The following is a 27,453-nucleotide window of genomic DNA, read 5'->3' on the forward strand; positions in this document are numbered from 1 at the left end:
AGTTCTTATCCATCTATCGAGTTTTCAATGTGAACATATTTCCGTAAGAAGAGAAATACTTAAAGGGACCAATTTTAAAACAGCAGATCGGATGTTATTGATAGCACAGGTGGGTTTTTTAGGTTGACCTGTGCAAGGGGCGTCCCGAATGCGCCGTGAAGCGCGTGAGACTGAGACAGCGGGCACCGTCGCTGCACGCATGCAGTGGCTTGTTTCACGCGTTGGGGGGGGCGGGTCACGGGGGTTCCTGCACGCTTTTGAGACTATTTAACCTTACTCCCAGTTTCACAACGGGGAAGGCGCGGAGGCGCTTTGCAGCGGTGCGCCCGGCGGTGCGGGGGGAGCACCGCGGGGCCGGCGTTCACGGCTGGTGGGTGGGCGGAGGAGGAGGAGGAGGAGGAGGAGGAGGAGGAGGAGGAGGAGGGGTCCCCGCGGCTTTATCTCTCCCACCCGGCTCCGCCCGCCGCCGGTTGCCTGCTGCCGCCGCTCCGCTCCGCACCGCTCCGCGCAGCGCCGGGCAGGGCGGCGCCCATGGGCTGCGGCAACTCCACGGCCGGCGGCGCGGGCGGGCGAGGTAGGGCGGCTGCGCGGCGCTGCGCGGGGCGGCGGCGGCGGCGCGGGGGGAGCGGAGCGGAGCGGGGCCGGGCTGGCCGCAGCACCGCCGCCGCGGGGGCTGCGCGGGGCGGCGGGGCTGGCGAGCATCCCCTGCGCGGGCGCGGCTCGCCGGGCTCCGCGCCGCACCGCGCCGAGGGCGCAGAAGGGGCGCGGGGCGCCGCGGGGCGCCGCGCCCGGCCGCGCTCCCTCTGCGGACGAGCAGCCGGGCTGGGCAGGGCGCTGCGCGGCCGCGGATGCAAGCGGCACCCTCTGCGCTTCCCTATAAGGCCAAGAATGCCCCTTCTGAGCCCAATTTGTGCCGCTTCTGCCACTCCGCGCGCCCGAGAAGTTGGAGAATATCCCGAGGTTGAGGTTTCCTGCGTGTCAGCGCGTCTCTCTGACTGATGCGTCCAGCCGGCTCCCTTATTTGTGCGTTGTTATTTTGAAAAAGAGAGAAGGTCTGGGAGGATGGAGCTGTTGTTCTCTTTTTTCCTTTTCCCTTCCAGAAAAAGAAAATATAAGGAAATGAATAAAAGGACTTTCATCATATGGAATAATTATAAAAATAAGCTTACAAAATAATTGTAAAAATAAGCATTTATTTATGAAATCATTTTTCATCCTAACTGCCCTTGGCAAACCTTGCCACCTATTTAAATACCTGCATTAAATCTTTCAAATGCCTTTGTTATATTCCTAATCACTTGAAAATCTACAGCAAAATAGAGGAAGGACCAGTAAGAATTGTTGGATCTGTATCTCTTACTGTTTCCATTTATTTTACCCAGAGCTTCAGTCTGTTGTCTTGGGTGGTGCTACTCCTGATTTGCAGAATTGAGCATATCTTGCTGAGCATGAATTATATTGACTTCTCCAAGTTGTATGTATGTGTATTTGTGTGTTGGATTGCTGATTTTCTCCCTAAACACTGTACTTTGCACTCATAGGGCAGGGGGAGGCTTTTCTGCCATTATTGCTTACTTGATTTCTGTTAAATGATTATAAATTAGGTTTTAGGTATCATATATCAGAGGCCTCTTTCATGTGTAAAGGATGCATTGTTTGAATCTGCTCGAACTTCCAAAGTGCTTCTTAGTGCCGTCTTGTTTGCACACATTAATTCTCTCCCATTAGCTGGTTCCTAAATCGCGGTGACTGGAAGTTGTTTCAGCATATAACCGATGTCACTTCCCGCTGCTGGGGTGACGCTTGTTCACATCCTGGTTTTATGTTCGCAAGGTGCAAGCACCAGAGCAAGTGTTGGAGCAGGCTTACGTAGTTTGGAGGAAAATTTTTCATTTTGAGATGATTCCGAGTTACTTTGTGATAGCAAATCTGTAAAGGGGGGTCTGGCCGCCCCATAGAACTTGTTCCAGGACACAGATGGGTAAATGCTGAATAGACCAACTCTGGCAAAGGTATTATTTAGTGCATTATTTTGAACTAAAAGTTTATTTGTTTAAATAAATGTGTTCACAGTTGCTTTTAAGGCAGCTATTGTTTCCACTGGAAAGTACAGCCCCTTTATTAATTCAACTTACCTGTAGTGTTAGTCATAAAATATGAGCTTGCCTTTCATTGCAACCTTTTGCATACTTCTTAGTAATAGTCCACAGGCTTAGCACAGGTTAAAAACAACAATGCCATGTCAAATACATAATAAGTATAATGTGATTATTACTGTTACACTGATAGACCTTTCCCAAAGAAAACATAGTTCTCTGAAAGGTCCAGTTCTGTTCTTACTTTCACCAGCGATAAGTCAGGAATATGAAATCTATGGTGTTATAGTAACCAGAAATTGGTAATAAAAATAGGAGGATAGTCAGGCCCCTACTATCTAATTTTCCCCTTCAGTTTATTTTCCTTTCAAGTCCTGAAAAGAAAACATTCCTTATAAAGTGTATCTAATAAAAAATAAATTATTTAAGGGAAGGATAAGATGTGCCATTTTTAACTAGAATTCTCGAGCTTAAAGGGAAAGAGTAATTCTCAACATTTTACCAAAAGACATGAATACAGTGTAAATACAAATTAATTTTGTGGCTTGCACAGTATGACTATGTCTCTAATGCTAGTTATGACTATTCTACAGTCAGTAATGTCAAAGCCCAAGGTACATAACTTACAATTAACCTGTAACACTCTCTCTCATATTATATGACTAAGGACAATATTGTAGCACATTTCACAAAATAGATTAGACATGTTATGCTAGTCCCTGTTCTCTTACTCTGGCAAAATTTCCTTTGTAGCTTAACTAAATTCTTCCTAAGCAGACGTATATGTAATGATAGTTTGGCTAATGCTATTACCTTCTGTTGCACAGCTAGAATGACATCAGAAGAGCTATCAGTCCTGTGGTCTGCAGGATCTGAACTAATAGACGTGATCTAGAATAACATTTCTGTCTGAGGTGCAGGACTCCAGAATACGACTATAATATACAGTTTACCTTTCCCTTCGAATGCATCAGACATTGGCAAAAGGATTTGAGGCCTAAAGGCTCATCAGCTGAGAAATGGCGACTTTTGTTATCCAAATAAACTGATGTATACACATCCTTCTTGAATTCCCCAGCTGTTTGAAATCTTAACTATGGATAATATTTATTTTTAAAATTTCCCATTAGCCATAGAAAGTTTTTTGTTAACAGATTGTTATTTTCCTGATGTTTTGTTATCTCGCTTTGCGTATTCTGATGCTTCTGTAATGTTATTTCCTGATGTTTTAGAAGTTCCAAAATAGCTCTTCTTTTTTGTTCTTTAATATGCCCTTAAACATTAATTTGCTTTTTCCTGAGTTAAGGGATTTCCCTTCATTCTGGTGTTGCCTCCACTAACAATTTTCTTTCTAACTGCCTCCTCTTTTCTGTATCAATTGTGGTAGGAATGACAGCACCTTAAATTAAGGTATTCAGTGGAGGCTGGCACTCTAGCCTTCATTTAAATATAGAGAGAACCTGTTAGTCTGCAGGAAGCTTAAAATACAGCCAAATTTCAGTGAAGAAGAATTTTCCCACCAAGCTGAAATAGATTTATTAACTTTAAGTCTGGTGGAAGGCCTGGGAAACCATTCTGACATACTATTTAAAATCCAACTAATTTTTAAAATTGATGTTTGATCAAGTCATGTTTCTGTACTAAACTGCCACTTGATGAGTTGAAGTAATCAATTTGAGGTAAATTGAGTAAATTCTATTCTCAGTTACACTGAGGTAAATCTGTAATAAATCCATTAACATTAGGATTTGGTTCCATGTTCCTTTTTTTTGAGCAAATCAGAAGAGAGCATATAATAGAAAATTCAATTGTAATCTTAACTGTTGCATATGTGTATGGGTAATTTTCAGTTTTTGATTTCCTTTTTGTTATAATTTGAAGTATTTGCAAGAAAATATTATAGGAAGATGTTTGTTAATAATTAATGGAAAAATGTTTCATAATCTGCTCTAAAGGTCAGATACTTGCATATTTTGTATCCATGCATTCATGTAAGTGTTTGGTTGTCTCTCACCCTTTTCATGTTTTTCTGAAGATTTCATCTTCCACCTTGGCTCCTGATGTATTTCTCAGCACAGAGGAATATTCTCTGCGGCTATCAGTTTCTTCCAACCATCTTTTGCATTTGTCCTGCAATTACTGAAATCCTGCAGGGATGCCAGCAACAGGCTGCTGTTGTTTTGAAAGTGCAAGACCCATCCCGCTGAATGGAAGATGCTTTGGGATATCTTTTTGTCCTTCTTCGTTTGTGACTGTGTAAATGTGATGTTCTTTGAGGGATGACAGCTCCAGTCTAGACAAAGACTGCTTTTCTTTTGTAATCACTCATGTTCAGAGCTGGGAAAGTCTGAATGTGCCTCCTTTATTCCCATGCTGTACTCCTCCTCCTCCTCCTCCTTCTCCTCCTCCTGCAGCTGTGAGGTGCCCAAATGCAGCTACGGTCCTACTGTGTAGCTGTGTAAGCAGCGAGGTCATTCAGGAAAGCTCAATACTTCCTATCCTTTGGGGATGCGGATCCCTGGCTACCTTGGCCTGTTGCTGCGAGGCAGGTTTTGGAAATTGCTGGAGGAAGGAGGGGCGTGAAGCTAGTGAGCCCACCCGGGGTTCGGCTCTATCTTTCATAGATCTGCAGGGCAAGAAATGCATTCCCCGTAAGAGTGATTCCTCAGGTTTCCTCCGTCTTCCTTGCTAGGTAAGGGAAATGATCCAGGTTTCTTCTGGTCACTGCTGCCTGCACTCTTTGAGCATACCCATCAACCACGTTGCAAAACAGGCTTTGAGGGTAGCAACCAGTGCGAGCCTTTCAAGGTTTGTAGGGCAAGTGCTACCTTTTTTCAGTCCAAACTGGTATAGCTGAAGAAATGGACAAGCTTTCAAGTATGTGGACCTTTTTCCAAGTCATATTTTTAAAACCTCATGGCTACCACGGCATTAAATCTTACTGCTGTGGAATAGCTATGCATGGTTTGTGAAGCAGTAGTAGACAAGATTCTTTGCCTGGACTTCTGACAGGACGAACTTGAGTAGTTATAAAATAGTGTTGCATGCCAAACATGGAAGAGTTGGAGAAACATGCCAGTGAAGTAACAGGAGTGAGGGTGAATGAACTGGTCTTAAAAAACAAACGTGTTTGTACAAACCGGGATGTAACTTGGGTCCCTTGTGAAATAAAATCTGTGCATATGGAGGGTTCAGATTCCATAATGAAGAAAGTCATATTAGCTTTTACATAAAGATGGGGCTGGGCAAGCTAACTGAATTGACTTTCATTCTTAAGCTCAGACCTCTTCCAGCAAGAAAGCTTTTTTATGAACTGGAAATACTTTCAGGTCTCTATTCAGATACTTTAATGGTACTCAAGTGAATTTGGACCAAAGTCTTGTTCCATTTTTGCTAGTAAAATGAGAAATAACATCCCTGAAATCAATAGAACCTCATCAGTGGAAGTGAGAAGAACCTGATTTTTTGTGTTTATGAAAGTAATAAAACTTGTATGTTACAAAGTGAATTTGTTTTTATCATAGCTCTCTTACTGTTTTTCTGTGAGGTGCATTTCAGAAAGCTGTACCGAGATTCAGCTGTGGTACGCTCTCTTAATGTCAAAAGAAACAAACCCCACAAGGTGTCCGAGTGCAAGCGGTGCCTCTCCTTGCTCAAACACAGGCTCGTAGCTGTGTAGCTCTGTATGAAGCCCAAGCTGATGGGTCTGAGAGACAGCTCCAGTCCCAGCATGCTCATGTGCATTTACTGTAAAGTCTGCCTGCCAGCTGGACTTGTTAGCGTGAGTGCAGTCCTGAATAAAAAGTCTGGAGCTGGCTTCCATGCTGCTCTCTGTGAGAGGTGATGCATGGGTCTCTGCACCGAACATGGATATGGCATTAAAGCGTGCTTGCCTAGTGACTAGAATTTGAGTAGATCCATTGAGAAATGTAGAAGTGCTGTAGACACACAGTTCTTCACCCCCAGCTAAGGTTTCAGTTTGCAGGTCACGCTCTTTTCACTCTTTGTTAGGCTTCCTGCAAGGCAGGTGTTAGTCTTTCAAATCAAGACCCAAACCCCTGAGACCCTGGCTCAGACTCAGGATAGGCTTGCCAAAGGAATCACAAAGGACCATGAACCTTTTTGCAGAAATTGATTGTGTTTGCAGTGAACTTAGGCTGATGCGTGAAAGTGAGAAAGTTATGGTTCTGATGCAAGAACAGGCAAAGCGCAAGAATAGTTTTGGGTTTTTTTCTTCCCCTTCCCAGAGTTTTCCAGTAAGCGTCAGATTTCTAGAATTCTATGACAAGTCTTAGCGAGAGTTTGTGATTTTGCTGTGCAGCTCTGCTGAGGAAAGACATGCCTTTTTCTTGCCTCTAAAGAGACTTCTAAAAAACCGATCCTGCTAGCTACAGTGATGGAGCTAGGCCTTCCAACATGTGTGTTGCCTGAGGTGTTGCTAACACCTAGGGTTTGTCTAGATGTGCAGGGTGGCATCTGGAAGATATATGGCTGAGCTAACTCTGAATAAACTAGCCTGTGTAGCAGAGGACATCTCACCAAGTCAGCTGTGATCAAGCTTTCATGCAGCACCACAATGCAAGAATTTGGACACGTTTAAGATAGGGGTGGGTGGGTCATACGTGGTACCACGTAGAAATGTCTGTAGAGCCAAAAAGCCTCAGAACAAAGTTTTAAAGTGAGGAGCTGAGCTTATACATAGAAGAAGTCCCTCCAACTTAATGAAGAGTTTCTGCTGATGCATATAGCCATACTGAGATCTTGCTGACTCTGGAAGCAATATTAACAAAAGAAATGTGTGGTGTCTTGCACAAGCCCAGTCTACATTGCTGCTGGGAGAAGGAGGGATAGTCAAGTAATAGGAATTGAAAGTGAAATTATGCTCAGGAGTAGGCTGTAAAGAGAGGCATACCTACCATTTCCTACTGTTCAAGAAGTCCATTCAGGTAGATAGTGCTGGAAGGCCTTGCAGCACTGCTTCTTCCTCTGTGGGTTTAAAATCAGGGCACTGAAGGCATATTCTCACACACCAGAATGAGATGAGATAAAGATGTTTGCTGTTTATAGATATTTTTCAGCAGCAAAAGAAAAAAATAGTTTTCCAAGAGATGAAGAGCCATGCCTGAGACAAACCCCCACCCCTCCAAATCCATAAAATCTTTTGGATTGACAGCTGTATTTTTTTTCAGTTTGAGCTCAGCTAGTCTTTTCCTTGTAAGTGCTAAGAGGAAGAGGAAAAAGAGAAATAAAGGTTTTCTAATGTCTACCCTGGCCTGTGTAATTAGTAGAAGGGGTAATTTGCTGGTTACTCAGCTGAATGACATACCAGCAATAGCAACATGGCATTAATAACTTGGGAGAAACAGGAAAGAGTTTGTACTTGAGTGACTGTTCCTCTCCCAGCAAGAAGCAGCTGAGTCGCAAAAAAATCAATCTCTGAGATCAGGCAGCCAGGTTATAGCTTTTGTCTTTAGGGTGTTTTGTTAAATAGCAAGATGAATTAAGGGGCGATTGATTTATTTAGATGTCAGGGGCTTTGGATGGTTTGTGTCCCAATATTTATATTATTTCTGTCTAGTTGTTTTATAGAACTTTTTTTTTCTGGCAGGAAGGATGGAGCAGCATTTGACACACATGGTGCCACGTCTGTCACTGAATCAAACAGCATGTTCACAACATAAACAGACATTCAGGAATAACTGCTTGGTTAGTTGCAGTGACTTTGCTGCAGACAAAACCACCAGAAGACAGCAGAGTGAGGCATAAGAAATGCAGAGAGATGAATTTTATCTTGTGTTGCTCTTGTCCCGAGAGAGTGCAGCTGGGCACTGCTCCATTGCAGCAGCGTGAGCAGCCAGCTGTTTTCACCCACTGAGAATCTGGCCCTGACACAAGTGTGTTAGACTTAAGTGATAATATAGACAATCATTAAGGACAAACAAGACAGTCATGAGAAATCTGTTCTCTGATAATAGAAAATGCCTGTTGCTATATCTGTATGTTCTTACGATATGGTTAAGGAAGTCATTTGGAGGTATAGAAAGGCAGAAAAATGCTTACTCTGCAGTATCGGTTGGTTTAAAGAGGATTATGCCATTACCTTGTAAACATGCCCCCTTTTTTTTTTCATTCTAGGTGCCACAGGGACTACTAAAGATGTGTAAGTACTTACTATGTATCTGCTCAAACATGTAACCCTGGATTTATCTGCAGTCCTATTAGCCTCATACTAGATTTTGTCATACATAGTTTACGTACATAATTTAGCTGGCTCCCAGTATATAATCAGGCCCACCAGAAGTTTATTGTCTTTTAATGATAGCTCCCATGTCCCCAAAACAACTTCATGTCTTGTTTACTTTTGTTCAGGTATCTTCCCTTTTTGTTTCTCTAGCAGAGAGAGAAATATGCCTCTGTTAAGAGCTGTGTCTTCCAGAGATGGCCATGTTTTTTCAGACTATTCCTCCCTGCCCCGTACACCTTTTTCCAAAGGGCATGTCTTTGTGTGAAGCAGCCACATAAATTTCCACTGAGTCCTGTGAGGGATATAGGGAACCCCTCAGGCAAATTTCTCCTGTTTGAAAGAGACCTGGTATCCCATCCCAACTTCTGGAGAGCTCTAGAAAGCTCCCACCTTCTCTAATCTTAGCTGCAGATAATATCCCTTTTGCCAATGAAGGGAGAGGATGTGATGGTTGTTATGGACCTTACCTTCTCCACACTGAAGACGGTATTTGTCTGCTCCTCTTTTTCTACCTTATCTTTGATGGTTAGGAGCAGAGGGCAGTGCTGTCCATCCTATTTTTCTCCAAGAGTGGAAGGCCTGAACCTTTGTTGTCCTGTTGCCTCTTGCAGACTCCTGGTTTTCAGAAAAGCAGCAAAAGATTAGCCTTTCTCAGCCATTTTTTCATTTGCTGGTGCAGAAATGTGCAGAAAAAGCTTCGTTTAGCCGTAAAGTTCTTTTCCCATTGAAGATAACATTCAAGAAGTTCTCCTGAGGTCTATCTTTTGCCTTCTTCTGTTTCATATATTTGGTATTGGCCACTAGAGTTTGAGACTGAGGGACCTGGGAAAGATTTTCAGATTATGCAATAGGAACATTCTTCAATTTTATTTACTTCATTTCGAATAACTACTCTAATTAGACAGAAGAAGCCTGGTGTAGAAGTAAGTGCTGGCTGTCAAGTCAGATAAACAAGTGGAGGGAAGAGCTTAACAACAGGTTTGTCCTTGCCATTATAAAGTATGGTAGAGAACTGAAAACAGGTCTCACTTTGGCAGATGAATACTGTTGTCCCAGATACTCTTGAGAACTATGTTTCCTGTGTGATCTGTTTTCTGGATCTTCAATGTCAGAGATTTGACAATAGATGAATTATGGAAGGCAAGTTTATGGGGAACCTCTTCTCGACATAGGCTGCAGCATTCATGTCCTCAACACTCTCATATACAGAAAAATACTGTTTTAAATTTCTGTTAGGGCCTTTTTACATTGTTCAGGCATTTTACACAGTTTAAATGACTGTATTTTAACTCAGAAGTGCATCTCTCTCTTTGCTCTTTGGTAGTTTTAAACTTTAAAATTGCAAATGCTATTACGGTATGAATTCAGTAGATACATGCCTGTGCTTAAAGGTATGCGTGTATGTAGGATTGCATTTATGTGTGTTTAAACATTGGTATGACCAAGGCTTTAGGACATAAAATGGGAAAATCCCACTTATTAGTGATAGATCATCCTGCACACTTCAAAAAATAATTGGGGTGAATGTTACTTTTATTTTTATTATTACTGGTTAGAGTCACTATTCATTACTCCGAAATCTACAAAAGAGTGCATATGAATTTTTACAATGCTTTCCCCATAAAGAATTCCTAGAATTTTATAAAATGAGGTTTTATTAAAATATCAGGTTAATTTAGAAAAAACTAATTACTCGTGCAGGCTTCAGCAAAGGAAAACAGCCAATCCTGGAACCATTACTCATTCAAGTAAGTATAGTGGAGCCAGCTGAACAACCTGGGTGAGTGACAGCATGATTGGGCCTTCCACTCAGACAAAGGAAGCACTCACCTGTTAATGAGTTACTGCAGTGATGACTACAAAAGTCCTAGATCAATCATCCTAATATTTAACAACAGATTTTTAAAAGGAAGTGAAATACCAGAAAAAACTATTTTAGTTTTATGAAAGTGAACAAAGAAGATTTATGTTAACTAAAATTATAAATCCACACAAGCTTTTACTTTACTTTACTTTTTGCTTTTATCAGCTAAGGATTTAAAAAATTCTCTTAAAAATAACTATTTTTTGCTAACAAATTTCAATCATATTGGCCCGAGTCCGGAAAAGCGCTTAGGCGTATGCTCACTTATGTTGTACTTTTCAATACAAAAACCAGTTGTTTTAATTCAAGAGATTTCTTGATTCCTGACTGCGACTCCTTGCTAAGGTGCCATGGTCTCCTGGAATGAGCAGCTGGGTGGGACTACTGAGAGTTTGATCCTGCTCTTAGCTCTGCTGGGTGACCTAGGAAAGCTGCTTTGCCCTCCAGGATTGACTTTCTCCACCAGCAGAATCAGACTAATGATTCAGGCTAACTTCCCGTGCAAAGTACTCTGAGATTTAGTGCTGTGTGACGGCAAGAAGGCCGTATGATCTGGCAACAAGACCTCTCTCTGTGTACTGCAGCCCTCAGATAGATGGTGAACCTGTTGGCCAGCTTCAATCAACTCACCTGCCCCGCTAATAGTTAAAAGTATGTCACCGCTAACTGAAAATGCTTAGATATTGGAGGAGTAAATATATGCTACAAAATAATGCAGTGCCTGTTATATTCAGAACGTGGCTTAGTTCGGATGAAGATTAGTAATAGGGGTAAGGAAAGGACACAGGAATTCAAGGTTGTTTCAAAATATCAGGAAGAAATCCATGAAGTGTTATCCCAAGAAATGCTCAGGAACTATGGAGATGAAATTTGCCACATGTACAAAGTTTAGTGAATTGTTTCAAGTGGGACTACTGCATGCTTCCAGAAAGAGTCCTTATAATGCCAGAGCTCACCGTGAACAAAATCATAAAAGCTGAGATAAGAAAAATGTGGATGAAATGAATTAATGTGGATGCCTGTCATCTTATGTTCAAAATATTATCTGAAAAACGGCAGCTGCTTTTTGTCATCAGATGGACACAGAACTGATGGATGTAAAAACCTACAATTAAAAGACCAAATATATTTTTCAAAATTTACCAGGATGACAGGAAGCCTCTTGGGGAAGACAAATGCTTAGCAAAAGATACATTTCTTCTAGCTGAAAAGAGAAGGCTGTTATGTGGACTGGCTGTTAAACCCACCTACCAGCTACAGGACTCCATCTAAGCTACGTGCTTACAATACAATCTCAGTTCTCTTGCAGTAGAGGTCAACATCTGAGGGAAGATGCAATGACCCAGTGGCAGATCGGTACAAAATAGGTTGGACTGTTTTGTCTAGCCTGTTAAGTTCATTTTGTCTGTTCCTGGCACAAAAAAAAGCTTATAGTAGCTTGCTCTTCCTGGAAAACGCTGTAGATGGGAGCTCTTTGATGCAGCATGAGATATTTTCGATGCTAGCTTCTTGCCCCCTCTCTTACATAAAAAGGAGCTAGAGGCATGTTAGAGGCAGAGAAAGAGGTTGTGCTGGACTCCCCCATTCCTGATTCTCCGTCAGGATGGGCGGTGCGGCCGTCACAGCACTGCCAAAAGCAAAGGAGCTTCTTTCCATTCTCATTTCCACAAGGTCGAGTGTTTGGACATTATCGTCGCAGCCCTGTAGCCATCCTGCTCCTGCAGCTGGAGCCCAGAGTAAGAATCTAGCTCAATGCCTCAGCTGGCACCTGGAAATCTGAAGACAGGAGACTAGCGGGCACCTTTCAAAATGGTGCCTTAAGCTACAGGGTATGAAGGCAAGAGATGTATAAATATGCATAATGCATAATTTGGAGCAGCACTCCCTCCCACATTGCTAATGAGTCCCCAGAAAGCAGTGGAAAACAGCTTCTTCCTTAAGTGTCATCACCAGAATTTTTCTTTTTTTCCCCTTTCACATCTCCATGTTTTCCTCTTCCCATTCATCCCTTTTTTTCCTACTAGGACTGCAACAGATTGCACTCAGTCATCCCTCAGCCTGAGAGTTGTGGCCCATTCAATCCCAGACTGTATTTGCTGTTGTGCATTTAAGGGAAAAGGTATCGCAAAACTAGACTTTGATTTGTAACTATTAAAAGGAAAGGAAGAAATCAAAATGTGTAAAAAATTAGTCTGCTTAATCATAGACCTGGATAATTTGTTATGGCGAGAGAAAGAGAGTACTGGCCCAGTGATGCCACATTGCAAAACATTTCTGGCATGGAAGAAAACAGCCCTGTTGCCTAGTAGAAGCTTTTTTCTTGGCATTGACATTAACTTCTGTTTGGACATTATCGATTATTACTCTTACAACTCTATTTTAGAGGCTTTGATCTACACATGAAGTTGCCAGCACTTTTAAAGGATTCTTTTCTCTGGATAATGGGCAATCTGGATTATAGAAAATGTTTCTAGCTGTATGAGAAAATCAATCCTGTGACACATTCAGTTGGTTCAACAGAAATGATTGTTTGTGATCTTTTGGAACCAAAGTCCGTTTCTTAAAGTGGTGTCATTTTTTTCTAAAAATACATGGCTCAGTTCTACCCATTGATATGCGCCTGCTTTCCACTTTCTTCGGCTGGAATTGGACTACACTAGGACAGAGCTCAGTAGTCTCAGTAGACAGAGCTCGTAGTCCTCAAGGAAAGGAATCTGCATTTTTACGGCTGCATGCATGAGGGCTGCAACACAGCTGTACGGAGTCAGAGGAGAGAGGGAAATGACTTCTGAAACGGCGCTAGCTCCTCTAGAGGAGCAGCAGGTAGGCTGGAGAGTAAGGAGCTTAGCGCTCACTCTGTCTTTGAGCAATGAGACATAAGAAGGCAGTAGACTAGCTAGTTCACACCTGACACTGGTATGCACTGCATGAATAGCATTTAGCACAACTGCAACATACTTAGATTTACACCAGACCTCTAGCATTAAAAAGACCTGTGTATCCCTAGTCATTGTGGTGGCGCAGAAAGGATGCTGCTTAGAATGAAGAGAATGGTGAGGAGAATATTTCCAACTAGTAGCAACATTTTTATGGCATTTACTACCCTTGTATGGGAGTGCTGATGGAGGTCTAAGGGGCACCTCCCTGCCTTTAAGGCTGTATCCTGCTACGAGCTCCCTGTTCTTTGAACCACCTTGACTTCAGGGATCAGTCACAGCATACAGAAGACACATTTACCTTTTAGAATAGGTAAATTATAATGAGAAATGTTATACATTATTGTTCAATATCATAGTTCAGAAATGCCTTTCGAGGCTACAGTATGGTTTTAGCCCTAACACTGGGTAACGGCCAGCTCTGATTTATTGCCTGGGGAGCAGATCAGAAATTCACAGATGGGCTCATGATGGAGACTATCTTTGCATTGATCCCATATCCCAGGCAGTTTGTTCTTCATGGGGCATATCTGGGTGAATTTAGTCCATGCATGAGCATTTCCACAGCAGAGGCCTCCTTGGGCCGTGGTGCTCCCCGCATGGCTTGCACGCTTCTCCAGGCACTGCTGAGGCCCTATGTCACAACTCCCTGAGCAGCTGTGGTGCAGGGTCCTTCCTGAGCCATTATGGCAGGTCCCCCCTGCACTGTTGTAGGGAGGGGATGATGGGTGTTTGTGGGTTTATCAGCTCTCAGGTTATCTTGCCTCTATTTTTATTGCTAAGTTGGTAGCTGCAGACCAAGCCGAGGTGCAGCTGCTGTCCCAATCCATACCCAGGCATGCAAGCAAGCAGAGCTCAAGGTTCAAATATTTGATAAAAGCTGGGTGAGTGGTTTGGGTGAGGACTAATGCTGGGGCACAGATGCTGGGGCTGTGGCACAAGCATTATATCCTCAGAGAGTAAGAATACAATTTTTATCTTTTTCTTACTCCATTTGTCTTCACACTTGGTGCCCATTACTTTATCCCCTGGCCTGGTTCAGCTACACTGGACAGTACTCTGATAGGGGGAGTCAAACTTCCAGTGACTCGCTATTGATCTACAGACTGTACTGTGATTTCACCATAAAGGTAAAAGGAATGTTATTGCTCGTTTATAAGGAATTAATGACAGAGTTATTTGGTTTGCAAACAAATCTGACTTGAGTAATTGCAGTACGTCATTTTACAGAGAGGTTCTGTAATATGTTTTAGCATAACTGTTATGAAAATCCATCTTTCCAAGCTTGCTCCCATGCTAGCATGGACGCGCAGTCCCTTTCAGCCCTCTCATGGAGGAATGGTAGCCTAGACTTGTTGCTGTTGTGTGGAGCCTTTTATGCAGTGTGGGGACTCAGGAAGAGGGTTAATTTGCCAGCTTCAGCTCCCAAACCTACTTTCAGGCATCCCTGGCAGAGGCCATGAAAAGTAAGCTGCACCTATTGTCAGTCCTGTTCTTTCTTTGCATTAGATTGGTAAATTGTCATTCTCTCTTTTTGTGTCTATGTAAACATTTTAATGAATTGTGGATGACCCGAATTAATCTGGCATCAGTCATACTCCCCTTCTTTTCCTGCCCCTGAATCTACCCAGATAGCGATGGAATATCTGAAAGAAACTGTTTGCTAACAAGCTCTTTTTTTTTTTTTTTCTGATGTTACAGAGCAGAAGAATCCGTATCAGATGATGACAAAAGGAGGTAGGTGCTGGACAGGACTGGCTTTATTTCAAGTAGATGGCACTGAGTTCTGCCACCAGATGTGCATCCTTCCTTTCCTCCTCTTAATCCGTCTCCTGCAAACGGAGAAATTAAAAAAAAAAAAAAAAAAAGTGTAGGAAATCTCATGCAGAGCCCAGTACGGATTTCCCCCCACCCCCCTGAATTGAGCTGGGGGAAGGATTTTCACTGAGAGAAGAGCACATTATCTTGCAGCTGTAGGTGATCTGCTAGAGAAAGGCCGCGATGCTGGTGATCTCTGCCTTCATACCAGCTCTACTGGTTTGCGCTATCACGCGTGGGAAATCTCTGCTGGGCTGGAAATCAGCAGGAGGTGTGATTCTATCGTCAAATGCATCAGAAATCACTCGGAGCCTCGAGGCCTGGAGGAGGCGTGATTCATGTAGCACCCAACCCATCAGAGCAGCATGAAGTGAGTCTCCACAAGGAGCTCCAGGCAAGGACCCAGTTTTCCACCTTGTTGCATCAGTCGCTGCCTTCCACTGAGGTTTTGGAGCCAGAAAATACACTCTGTAAGGCAGTGAACGGGAGAAGATTGGGCTATGAAGGTACCTGACACCCTCATGCTCCCTCCTACTAACAGTTTTCTCCAAGTGTGACCCTAAGAAAGGAGATGCAGGTCCTTTTTATTAACTAAGAGAGGTCAAAGTGCTGTTTAATTGGTGCATTAGCTGAAGTGAAGTGCTGAAATAGTCTCAGTGTTGTACATGACTGTCAGATTGGCTTTGTCCTCAAATGGATATTGGGTGGGTAGAAGAAGCTGTGCAGGTGGGGTTTACTGTGAGAAGAAAGTTGGGATTTAATGAAAAATATTAGGAACTTGAGTGAAAAACAATTAGTTCATTTCACAGCTTTGGATCCCTCTCAAGAATAACAGCCATCATCAAGCTTTTCGTTTGCCCGGCAAAGGCTCCACCTTAGCAAAGGGTGCTGCACTTAAAATGCACCTTCCCAGTAGCCATGAGAAAGGAGGACTCCTCTGACAGTGCCTGTGGAGGTGCCTCCTTTCTGAGTGTCCATGGTCCTTGTAACGCTGCTGTGTGCTGTCGACATTACAGGGAGAGGTGTTTGAATTAAGCTCTGATATCTCTTTAATTGTTTCTTTAAATCAGGAACTATGGTGGTGTTTATGTTGGTCTGCCATCGGATGCGACTGCCATGGTTTCCAGTCAGACAAAAGCTGCACCTAAAGGTATTTGAAGGTCGCCTGTTGCATTTCTCCTGTGTTCTCAGTCTAATTTGATCCATTATCCTTTAAAAATCAATGATTATTTCAGACAGACTGAACAGCCTTGGAGCCTCTTAAGGCAGTGGAGCTATTTATAATTGTTAAAGTGATTGTTCCCAGTTAGTGAAATTTTAACACACCTACTTTTGAAGAAAGATCATGGAGCAGACACTCACAATGTGGTACATTGTCTTCTGAACAGCTTCTCCGTGCTCCGAGTGCTCTGTGAATTCAAAGAAAACAAAACCCAGTTACAATTTAGAGGCTGTGATATATGCACTTGCAGAGCCTTAGCACTATTTATAGTTTTGAAGGTGTTTACTTGCACTGTGGCAAATTCCAATAAGCAAAGTTAGTAAGTGCTTGCTTTCAGATGTATTTCTGTTCTTGTATGAAACCCAGTGCAAATTGTTTTTTTTCCCCCATTTTATATTTTTGAGCAGTGGGAATGAGCATTAGGTTTGTAGGTACTTAACAGACAAGATATAAATGTATATTTATGAAATCATATAATATTTTTTAGATTTAACACAACAAAATACTGCTGTCACATATATACACGACTGAGTTCAGTCACTGACTGGAGCTTCCAAAGCTTGTTGCCATGCAAAAAGTGAAGAACAATAACACTATTAACCATAATAACAGTATATGTATTTGGAACAGTAGTAACTTCGCTGCATGCTTTGTTGAATGGTGCTTTAAATTAGTGATACGTTAGAATGTTTTAACCATCTTTACCTTCTGTTTTCTAATTAAGATTAGAAGGAAATAAACGCACCAAGATGCAAACAGCTGGAGGTACAGTATGATTTAATTAATGTTATGTGTTTGGCATGTATTAGTTGGAAAAGTGGCAATATTCCTTGTGCTGCTATCAGGCAGTCTGGGACTTATCCAGTTATAATTACAATTGCTGTGTAACTCTTCTAAAGGCAAAACCACAGCCCACCTTTCAGTGGCACAGGCATAAATTAGAAGGTGGGTAAAGTCACCGGCTTGCTGTTCCAGGTAGACTGGTGAGAAGCAAGGCAATACTGTATTACCTGTACTGGGAATGAATAGAAATCAGGTGTACTCGTGTTCACCCCCAACCACACCACTGCTAGTCCGGCAGTGGTACTGAGACCTCTCACGGGAGAGGTCGGGTATGCTCAGCATTGCACAGACTGGGGTCCATGGAGGCAAAGCTTTTGCCGGGAGCCAGTGATTTGCAGTTAGAGTCGCTTTGCTCCATTTTGGGCCCACCACAAGGACCGGAGCAAAGTTAGGTAAATGCTAAATAACCTACTGGGGCTCTCTGACTGATATGGAAAATTTTCGTCCTCCACTGTCCAGAATAAGGTAGTGAAAATTTATCATTGGCTCTATTTCTGACCTAAGAGTTTTAACTAAATAAATAAAAAAGTGCTTTATAAGTACATGGCTGAGGAAAAATAAAACAAGCTTGGTTTCCATTAAGAATTTGAACTGAATGAACATTGACAAATTTGAAGAGGGGATCGTTTCAGTGTTTAGCTGGTGGGGAGGGAGGGAATTAGAAAGCTGCCAACATTTTCCTTGGGAAGTAGAACCTTTTCCTAATTTAGATGAACAGCTGTTTTTGCAGGAAGAAAATCCTTTCCTAATTTAGATGAAGAGCCAGAAACAGTTCTGGTTGGTCCTAGTGCTGGATGCAGGCCCAGTGCAGCAAAACACATATACTGATCATCTCTAATCATGCGAATCCTATATGGGCTCTGCTAGGAGCACTCCTATACTGGGAAACCTGCAGTTGGACATCACACCTAATCCGGGGGACCTAGCTGAGATGTCCGGGCTAGGAACAGCGTCACCCTTGATCTGGTCAAGGCTGAAGCAACTTCTCGAGGCTCATTTTTCCTCCCGTGACTGCTGAATGAAGTCTGCGTTAATTTGGCCCTGGTTTAATAAATGCCTGAGGTTGGGCAGGATCTATGCCTTGACTTTTGCTATTCAAGACAGTTGAAAGTGCGGTTGGGCTCCATAGGTACAAGATCAGGGCTTGGCTGCTGATTCAGGGCCTGACCTTGCAAAGACTTACACCTACGAGCAGCTTTAAACCTATAAAGGGTCCTGTGAGCTCCATAAGTTTGTTTATGTGCCTGTGCATCTGGAAGGCACAGACCCACGATTTCTCAGCTTCTAACCGAGACCTGGGTAGCTGGTTTATGTATAGAGTGTTATTGTCCTGCAGTAGTGCTTTACCAGGCCAGCTAAACCTTTTTACTCTTTTCTTTCTTTCTTTCTTTCTTTCTTTCTTTTTCTATCAGTCCTCTGCTAAGACCTTAGGAGAAAGTTGTCTTTCTGCTGGAGATTTTTATATTTATGTAGCCTTCCAGACAGCAAGACCGTTCAGAGCACCAAAAAGCTGAAACTGTTGCAAGTTGCAACTACAGGTAAAGCTTAAAGTACTGCATTGAATGACTTTGCTATGATGGTTGCATTATGGAAACTGCCTGCTGTTATCCAGTGAAAAATGAAACTGATGAACTCGTGGATATTTCTGAACAACAGCTAACTTTAATGATCTGCAACTTATTTCCCTTTGGCCATATCGCAGATCTCATCAGCTATCAGCTACACGTCGTATATTTTCTCCAACAATTTTTGACAGATTTTATATAGAAAATCATTACTACTGTCCACTTAATAGTTCCTATGGTAGGTTCCTATAAATTAATTGTTAATTTACTTCAGAGTAATATATTTGACAGGTTTGCATCTTTTTGGTAATATTGCAAATTTTAATATTTTTGCTTTGAAAACTTAAGAATAGGAAGAAATAGACATAAGACCATCAGGTTCTTTATAATTACTACTGTCACTTTTATACAGTGAAACAAATATTAGTGTTTAATTTTCACCTTTTAAAAAGATATTATTGCTCCAGGAAATTTATTTAAATAAGAACAGCGTACTTCATTGTAATATGTACATGTCTGTTGTTATTTTCTTCAGCTCTTTCTCTTTTATAAAGCTTTACATGGAAAAAATACTCATCAACCAAGCTATTATGTTATGTCTTCCATTCTGTGTAATATTAACGACATTTCCTTGTGTAAGAATGACATGATGGTATTGTCAGAGAGAGTTAGACCAAAACCCAGTGTTGCATCCTCCTGAACTGTAGAGGAGTTTTGATCAATATCTGAGTTTTGTGTCCCCAGTTCTTCTCTAAGCATCTCAAGTTTGGCAAATTGTAACAGAATGTGTGTTCTTATTACTTCAGCAGTTTGTTGTATTAAATGATGAATGGGTTGTTTTAAAAGTCATTAAGTTCATAACAACTGTAAGTTTCCTGCAGGAACATAAAACAAATTGTACATTTCCATATGGCTGAACATGTATTTAAATTATTAAAGCATTTTGCATAATTCTTTTGTCAAACTCTTTTTTTTTTTTTTAAATAGGACACAATATGGCATACACTTAAAAAAAAAAAAAAAGCCACCCCATTAATGTATTTCAGTAGATTAATGACCATTTAAGAATAATAAAAAAAAAAAGGTAAGCTAGAAACATTTGGACATGAAGAAGTGAAATGCTGAGAACCTTGAAATTCCTGCCAGTTTCACCAATATCTGTTAAGACTAATGAGCAACCATTGACCATGATTTCTTGCAGCTTTGGCTTTAAAACAAACTATGGTTTGTTTCGTGCCAGGCTCATAGAAAGAAGTATTTCTAAAATATTCCATGCTTGTCCTCTTTTATACTTTATACTATAGTTTGTTATACTAATTACTGAAATTCTTCAAAACTCTGCTGCTTGGTTTATCAATGCTTTCAAGCTTCCAGCTCCCAAAGACAAATATGCAGCTTGTGCTCAACCTCTTCATCCTACAGCAAAGACAAAGAAAGCTTGAAGGTTAAGAGATAGTGTTAAAATATCTCTGTAAGAGTGAATATCTGTAAATTACATCTGCAAAGTCTTGTTCACAGAAGCCAAGCTGAAGAGAACTCAAATAGCACTAGATAATAAATGTGCAGGTTTGCTTATTACCTGCTTAACATGGCACAAAAGTGTGGGTTCCACATCACATGCTACACAAGGTTACTACTGTCTAAACAGTGTGCAAAGCACAAGTTTATTTAGCACAGAGCAATTAGGCCTAGGCCCATGTTTGACCTGATAACGGTTGCCTTTCCCAAAGAAAAAAAAACACTAGCCACCCTGGAATACACAGTCATTCAGCTAGTGCTCAAAAAGCCAACAGTAGATGCCAGTAATCTCCCTAATTATTTGCCCATTTCTATCCTCCCTGTCCTGGGAAGAATCATCAAAAAGGTGCACAGAACTAAACTCAATCAGCACTTGGTCTACCATCGACATCTGAACCCCACCGGTGGGCCCAGGGAAGAAAGAGGCAATCTTTAATCCCGCCCAGTTCTGGAGGGACTATTGCAAAGGGCACTTTTTCCTGTTTCATGTCATCATTTAATTTTCTTGTCCAGAACTGCAGAGAAGTATGGAGCACATTGCAGAACTGCCCTCTTAATGATTCATCCTCTGAATGTGTGGGAGGTGTGGCGGTTTCTTTCTTTCTTAATATTTTGTTCCTCTCCATCTTTTTATCTCCAAAGCTTACTGATCTACTGACAAATGCTTCAGTATCATGGGCCAGAGCCTCTGCAGCAGCTTTGCGTTCCTTTATGGTATGCAGGGCTGTACACTGAGCTGAAGATCTAGGGCCATGTCCTTTTCATAGATTTATGGGTCCTTGTCTTTTGTTTTTCCAAAGACCCAGAGTTCTAGAAACTGTATGACAGGACACCCTATTCTGTCTTGGCCAAATTCCATGTAGAGAACTGTTTCTGCTCATCGAAATTCCCCTGTGGTGAGTAGCATTTCTTCAGCTTTTGTTGATGAGAGCACATGACATTACATGGAGAGATGAGTAGATCTTCTCTTTCAAAACTTGTAATCTATGGGTATTTCTGTCAGGAGGACCATAAAAGAAACCCTATATGACAACTGAGAGCTGTGTATTTGATGGCATTTTTGGAAGATATTTAGGCATCCAAATGATGGTTCAGTGTGAGAACTGAGAAGAGAACATGAGGAGTCACTGAATGGCAGAGTTATTATTAAAGAATATACTTTGGGTTTGTCAAAAACCTCTTGAATTGCCATTTATTAAAAATATAACATTTAAATGTTGGAGTTGTGATACCACGTCCTTTGTAGTTGTCACTCTTTCTCCAGCCAGAGCTGAGGGTGTGTCTTTTGACTCTGCAAGGAGGTTAACAAAGACACAGTGGATTCAGGCTTTAAAAGCTCAGGATCTCAAATCTGGGATTTTTCTGACAGCCCAGAAACATTACACTTGAACTTGTATGTCAAGTACAGCTCAGACAATTGAAACTTGAAAAATCCTAGAGTACTGAAGCATTGCATTGAAACTACAGTTTGTGATCAGATGGAAAAACAATCGAACTTGCTCGTTGGATTGCAAATTTTGGTCCAATTGCGCAAACCATTTCCCCTCAGGGACAGCTGCTCCTTTGAATCACACCAATGAGACAGAGCCCTTATTTTGCTTTCTTCTTAATCCAGAACCTGGAGCTTAGCTGTAATGATCCAAGTGCTCAGTATCTGGGTAGAGACACTGCCCATGTCCTGTGTGCCATTCAAGTCACAGTGTAGATGAAAGGATATGGACCTCTGTGCTGCTCAGGGGTTAAATCCATCACTAAGAGAGTCACAGAAGACCTGTGCCCTGATGAAGCCCAATATAAAATCTCATGTAGAGCTCAGTTAGGATTTCATTCACTAGGAGTGAAATCCATCTTGCAGCAGAGTCCACACAAGGCTGAAGCCACAGGAAAATGAGGTGGAAAAAAAAGATGAACTCCATCTCTAATGAACACCATGACAAAGTACTAACTTACTTGATTTTATCCTGCATCTCTAGCAAAGGAGTCTCTACTGTGTCAGGCTATGGTTGAAATGGCATCAGCTTTTTTAGTAACTCACCAGAGTATTGTTCTCTGTCACCCACACCAGCCTAGTGATTCTCAATAATCAGGCTTCCCAAGCAATCGGTGAGTCACCACTGATCTGTTTTCTGCAAAGTAGACCTCTATTTGGTTCCCATGGTGATCAGAAGTGACAGTTATTACAGACTGCTACTATAGTTCTTCTACTGCCTGTGCCCACTAAAGAAGCACTTATCTGGTTATAGTTCCTTGGAGTCTTGCAGTACATCGTCATCACTTCCTATTGACAGCAATTTGAACACTTCAGGTGAATTGGATCTGTGGAGAGCATGCTGGAGGAGGGGTATTTGTGGAATAATTTTATTTCACAATACATTTAGAAACAAACATAGAAAATAATGGCACCACAAACTTTTCATGAAGCAAAGGTGTGCCAGTATTGCAGGAGATCTTTCGAGACCGGACTAAGTGATTCAACCCTTGTTTTAACAACAAACCTGCATAGAACTTAGATAAATCATAATAAGAGCAATTTCATTCTGCACAATGTGGTGATATTACTGTAGCCCTAGTTTTCAAACATAGGAGTATTTACTGGATAGCAGAATCCTGCTTGTGAGTGCTTACAGTGGCTGTCATCCATGGTGTGCAAACTTGTATATGCATGAGTGCTTATGTGAGCACTATGAAAATGCCTATAGCTGAAAATAGGACCCTGGTCATGAAATAGGTCATTCCATGTGGCATAGTGAAATTTATTAAGCCAAATCTCATTAGCTTAACTGTACTGAGAAGAGATTAAGAAAGATATCATGGGATGGAGTCTGGATGAAAGGAACTTAATGTGCTGGAAAGGAGGAAATACATAGGAGAAAAAGAATTATGATATTATGTTGTAAAGACAGATGCAGAAGGAGGTTAGGATTTGAAAAAGATATAAAAAAGGAAATAGTTTAATTAAGTAGCTGTTCCATTTCTCTGTGATTCTCATATGTTGAGAATGGAGCAAGAAGTAGACTACAGACAAATCATTTTAAAACTGAGGAGAAATGGGGGTTGGCTTATTAGTTCATCCCAATTCTCAGATGTCTGAGATTTTGAACCCTTTGGGAAAGAAATATTCTCTTTTTTATGTGTTTAATGCCCAGTGTAATGAGTCCATGAACCTTACATGTCCTTTTGGTGTTACGGGGATGTAAGTATTTCCTGCCTTCTCTTTCAAATCACATTCCCTTTGTTCACAGCTTTCTATACACAAACTTCCAGTAACTTTGGAAGTTTGCATCACTTTTGAAAAATGATTTAGTGGGCTGAGATAATAAACAAGGTGTAAAAATCATTAACTTTGACATAGTACAAGGATAGATGGCAAAACGTGCAAAACCCAAACAAGATAAATCTGAAAAACAAAGTAGATACAGAACCAAAGCTTTGGTTTAGCTATGCCACCTATTTTACATTTCTCATATAATTAATGAATCACTGTGCAAGTGATTAGTTTGGATCACAGCACCCGTATAGATGCCCTGGGAATTAGCAGTCCAAGTAAAGAGTTCTATTTTTGGTCTTTGAATACTATGTTAAAGGAGATGCCAGTAATGCGAAAAACTCTAAATTCCATCCTTAGCCTTTATTGCCTGGGCTTTGGTAGCCAAATCTCAGTGTTGTTTGCAGCATGGCGTCAGCTCCATAAAGGCTGAGCTCACTGGATTCCTAATGTGAGGCTATGATTCAGAGTGACAGGTTAATTGGAGACAGGTCATTTTCAATAACCATTTCACGGGGGCCACCAGACTGTTTATTCGAGTTAAAGAGGAATTCAAACTTTGGAGAGAGTCCACATCGTGTCACTACCAAATTCTACTTGACGGAACACAAACATAACACCACTTTCATAAATAAATAAAAGCAGGGAGGTAATGCACACCTTTCAGTTTAAATCTAATCCCACACATATATGGTTACGTATTACTAGACACTGACCACAACTCTGAGCTGTGAGTATTTCCCACAGCTAGGTTTGCATTCCCAAAATGATATTATTGTAAGGAAAAAATTTGGAGGGATTCCCACTACCTGGGTTGTCCATAGGAGGCTTACATGCTTTTGGGAAATCAGCCAACAGATTTTATTTAAAATTAAAAGATTTAATTAGATCTTAATGTATAAATAGTATCAACCTGAGCAAACTCCAAGTATCTGGTTATTATAACAACGTACTTCATCTCTGAAGACTCACAAGAAACCAGTTGTCTACTTATTTTTCTTCTTCCAAATTGCAGGTGAGTTTAATAAATAAATGATTAAATTCTTTTAGTGTTCTATCAAAGGAGCTGCTTTGGATCATCAGATAAAAGCAAATAATTTTTGGCAGGAAATTAATTTGTAATAATGAAACTGTGCCAGGCAGGGGAGATGGAGCTTCTATAAATTCCCAATTCTGCTTAATAGAATGAATAACAGTTGGAAAATTTAACCAGCACTGTTAAAGAGTCTTTGTTCAAGACATCATTGCTTCTAAAACAGTTGCTTCTTGAGAGACCCAAGAATTCCAGTGAAAAGGCCTCTGAAAATCTCTAATGTGAAAAGAATTTTTGATTTAGGATAATAATGTGCCAAGGGAACCATCATATTTTTTCCTTCAAATTTCAAGAGGAAACCAATTTTTTATCTGAACTAGTATGGTAAACAAGCAACCTCTCTTTCACAATTGCAGGCACTTCCCATCGAGACTCCAGAGGTACAAGAAAAAAGTTAAAAGCAATGGACTAGCTCTATCACAGGGACGTATATGTTCATACCCTTTAAATGAATCTCACTCTTTAGTGAATTAGACTAGATTAGATGAAATTTCATGATTCCTCCATTCAGGCATTTTTATTAAAACGTGATCTTATTCCTCCATTTTTTCCTGTTGGCTGAAATAATCTCTGGCCGAAACATTTGTTGTATATAATTTTCAAAACTTCTTGCACTATTTCCTATTTTTATCTTTAACACACCCTCTGGCAGAAAACTCCACTGTAGACTAGGTTTTACCCAACAGGGCTAGACTTATACCTTAGTTCAGTTGAATACCCCAAGTAGATGCCACTGGAGAACATTTTTTTCTGAAAAATTCACTACTCAGCTGTTTTTTTCAACTTTAGTCAAAACGTGGAGTCCCTAGGAGGAACATCTACTAGAGGTGTGACTATCACAGTCTTGAGAGTCTGGACCTGCATAGTTTTAGGAGTCTTCTATTCTTCAGTGTAGGGTCTTTTAACCTCATCTTATCTCCTGCATGTTATCTCCTTCAGCTGCGTCTTCAGACAACTATCTTTCTGCTGCAAAGTTGCACGGCACAAAATGATGGGAAAATGCTTCCATGTGCACATGCAATCATGTGCAATATAAGGCCAAACAATACTAGGAAAGTAGAGGAGGAGGTGATTTTGCACCATTGTACCATCTGTTTAGAGAGGCTTGAAACGATGACAAAAGGTGCAAGTTAGCGAAGAATCAGTTCCTGTGATGCAGTACCATAAATGCCTATGCTACACATTACAAATTAGTGTGATAGCCTGTATTGTGTTGCAATTTGCAACACACTTGCATTGCAGTTGCAAGGAAGTAGTTACAATCTTAATTAATAATTAATAATTTCACCTGCCCACCTTCTTAGCATGGATGAACTTATGGTATGGGAGTTTACTTCCAATTGGCAGTCACGTACTGTTTGACCTACAGATTTTCTTGACTACATCATGAGGTATAGGTATATATATCTGCACAGAATACCTCATTATAATCTGAAAACTCACACTTCCCATTCATCTGGTTTTGCCATGTGGCTCTGCAGGCTCCACACCTTTGTAGGAACTACTGGTTTAATAGCCAAAGCAGTTGAAGAACCAGCTGGTAGACTGGTGGGGAAAAGGACATCTCCATGACAGACATGTATCTTTCTGTTGATCCCATTCTCTTTTTTATGCTCTGGGAAAGGTGTGTGGTATGGTGGCTTCACATCCATTGAAGGACCAACCTTTTATTATCAGTGATCCTTCCTGGGCAGGTTTTACCTCGCTACAGCCACCCCGTGACAGCAGACCAGTGCAAACAGCCACGTTGTACTGAAGGGGCTGGACGTGTTGTACGCTGGCCAAAATCTTAAACAGTTCTGGGATTTCCCTTGCTCTCTTAGCAGCAAAACAAGTGACTGCACCAGGTTTTCTTATGTGCCTCCAAAGCCAGTCCTACCTTCTCAGCCACGCGAGTGACTATCAAATTAATCCCTGTCCTGTTGGCAGCTGCACTTGGGGCTCTTCCGACAGTGTTGGAGGAGGCAGGCTGTAGCCCGGGATGTTGGATTAAATCCTTGTCAAAAGTTGGTGAGCAAACCGTGCCCGATTTCAAGCAACACCTTTGTTCAAAGACAACAGATATCTTGATATTGCTGGGGATCATTTTGTTCACATTTCTTTCATGGAAAAGAATCCTACAGAACCGGGTGGAAAAGTTAATTCTCCTGGATTTTGAACCCTCTGGCAGAACTTAACAGAAAAATTGCATCCGAGAGAGAGAATCCCCCCCAAACCCCAAGAGTGTGTAGGGAATCATTTCTAAAGAGCTTTGCTATGTTTCTACTCTTCTCACTACTGTGAAATTCTATCCCTTTCTCCTAAAAAGTCATAGAAGTCTCATGTTTTGTTTCTATAGAATTTATACACATAATATTAGCCATTAAAAGTTTACATTTTTCAAAATGTTTATTTCAAATTTTGAAAAGAGCCACTGTATGTAAGTTTTTCTAATTTTCAAGAGAATTGTCCCAATTAGCCACTTCTACAGCTTGTAGTTACTTATTTTTCACTTTAGAGTTTAGTTTTAACATATGGACTTGAATGCTGGTATTAAAATAGGAAGTTATCTTATTTTACAAAATATTTAGCAACACGACAGTGCAAACAATACTACTTGCTTAAGGCAAAGTTACAGCCCATGGACATAGTTTAAAAATCAAATTATTTTAAAAAACTTTGATTCTTTGGGAGCTTTTAGGTCAAGTCTGAAAAATAATAGTGTCTATAAAAGCATTGTCTTTGGGCTACTTCAAATTGTTATCTAAGCCATAAAAATATGTCTCTGATTTATTTTTTTTTTATATTGAAATCCATGCTGTTGTCCAGTTTCAAGGTGATTCCTTATAACTCTGTTCTAGTCTCTCTACAGATGCTATTATTCTGCAATGAAAAAAAGGCATCTAGCCTGGGTGCTCTGGGAAGTAACAAAAGCAAGATAGATTAAAATAAAAGTCTGCATCCTCCTGTATTTTTATGACATCCAATACATTTTGGGCACGTCTAAATT

General features: G+C 41.0%; 1 protein-coding gene across 1 annotated transcript; it reads left to right on the forward strand.

The window, feature by feature from the left end:
• The first annotated feature begins 480 nt into the window (after positions 1–480).
• On the forward strand, positions 481–19,531 carry C1H12orf75 (chromosome 1 C12orf75 homolog). The gene is made up of 6 exons (XM_067289875.1): positions 481–574; positions 8,232–8,256; positions 14,842–14,877; positions 16,029–16,108; positions 16,910–16,945; positions 18,436–19,531. Exons 1-6 carry the CDS (start codon positions 532–534, stop codon positions 18,444–18,446), a joined length of 231 nt encoding a protein of 76 aa, XP_067145976.1. The 5' UTR covers positions 481–531; the 3' UTR covers positions 18,447–19,531.
• The last annotated feature ends 7,922 nt before the right edge of the window (positions 19,532–27,453 follow it).

The sequence above is a fragment of the Apteryx mantelli genome, chromosome 1 (genome assembly GCF_036417845.1).
Source record: "Apteryx mantelli isolate bAptMan1 chromosome 1, bAptMan1.hap1, whole genome shotgun sequence".
Taxonomy (NCBI): domain Eukaryota; kingdom Metazoa; phylum Chordata; class Aves; order Apterygiformes; family Apterygidae; genus Apteryx; species Apteryx mantelli.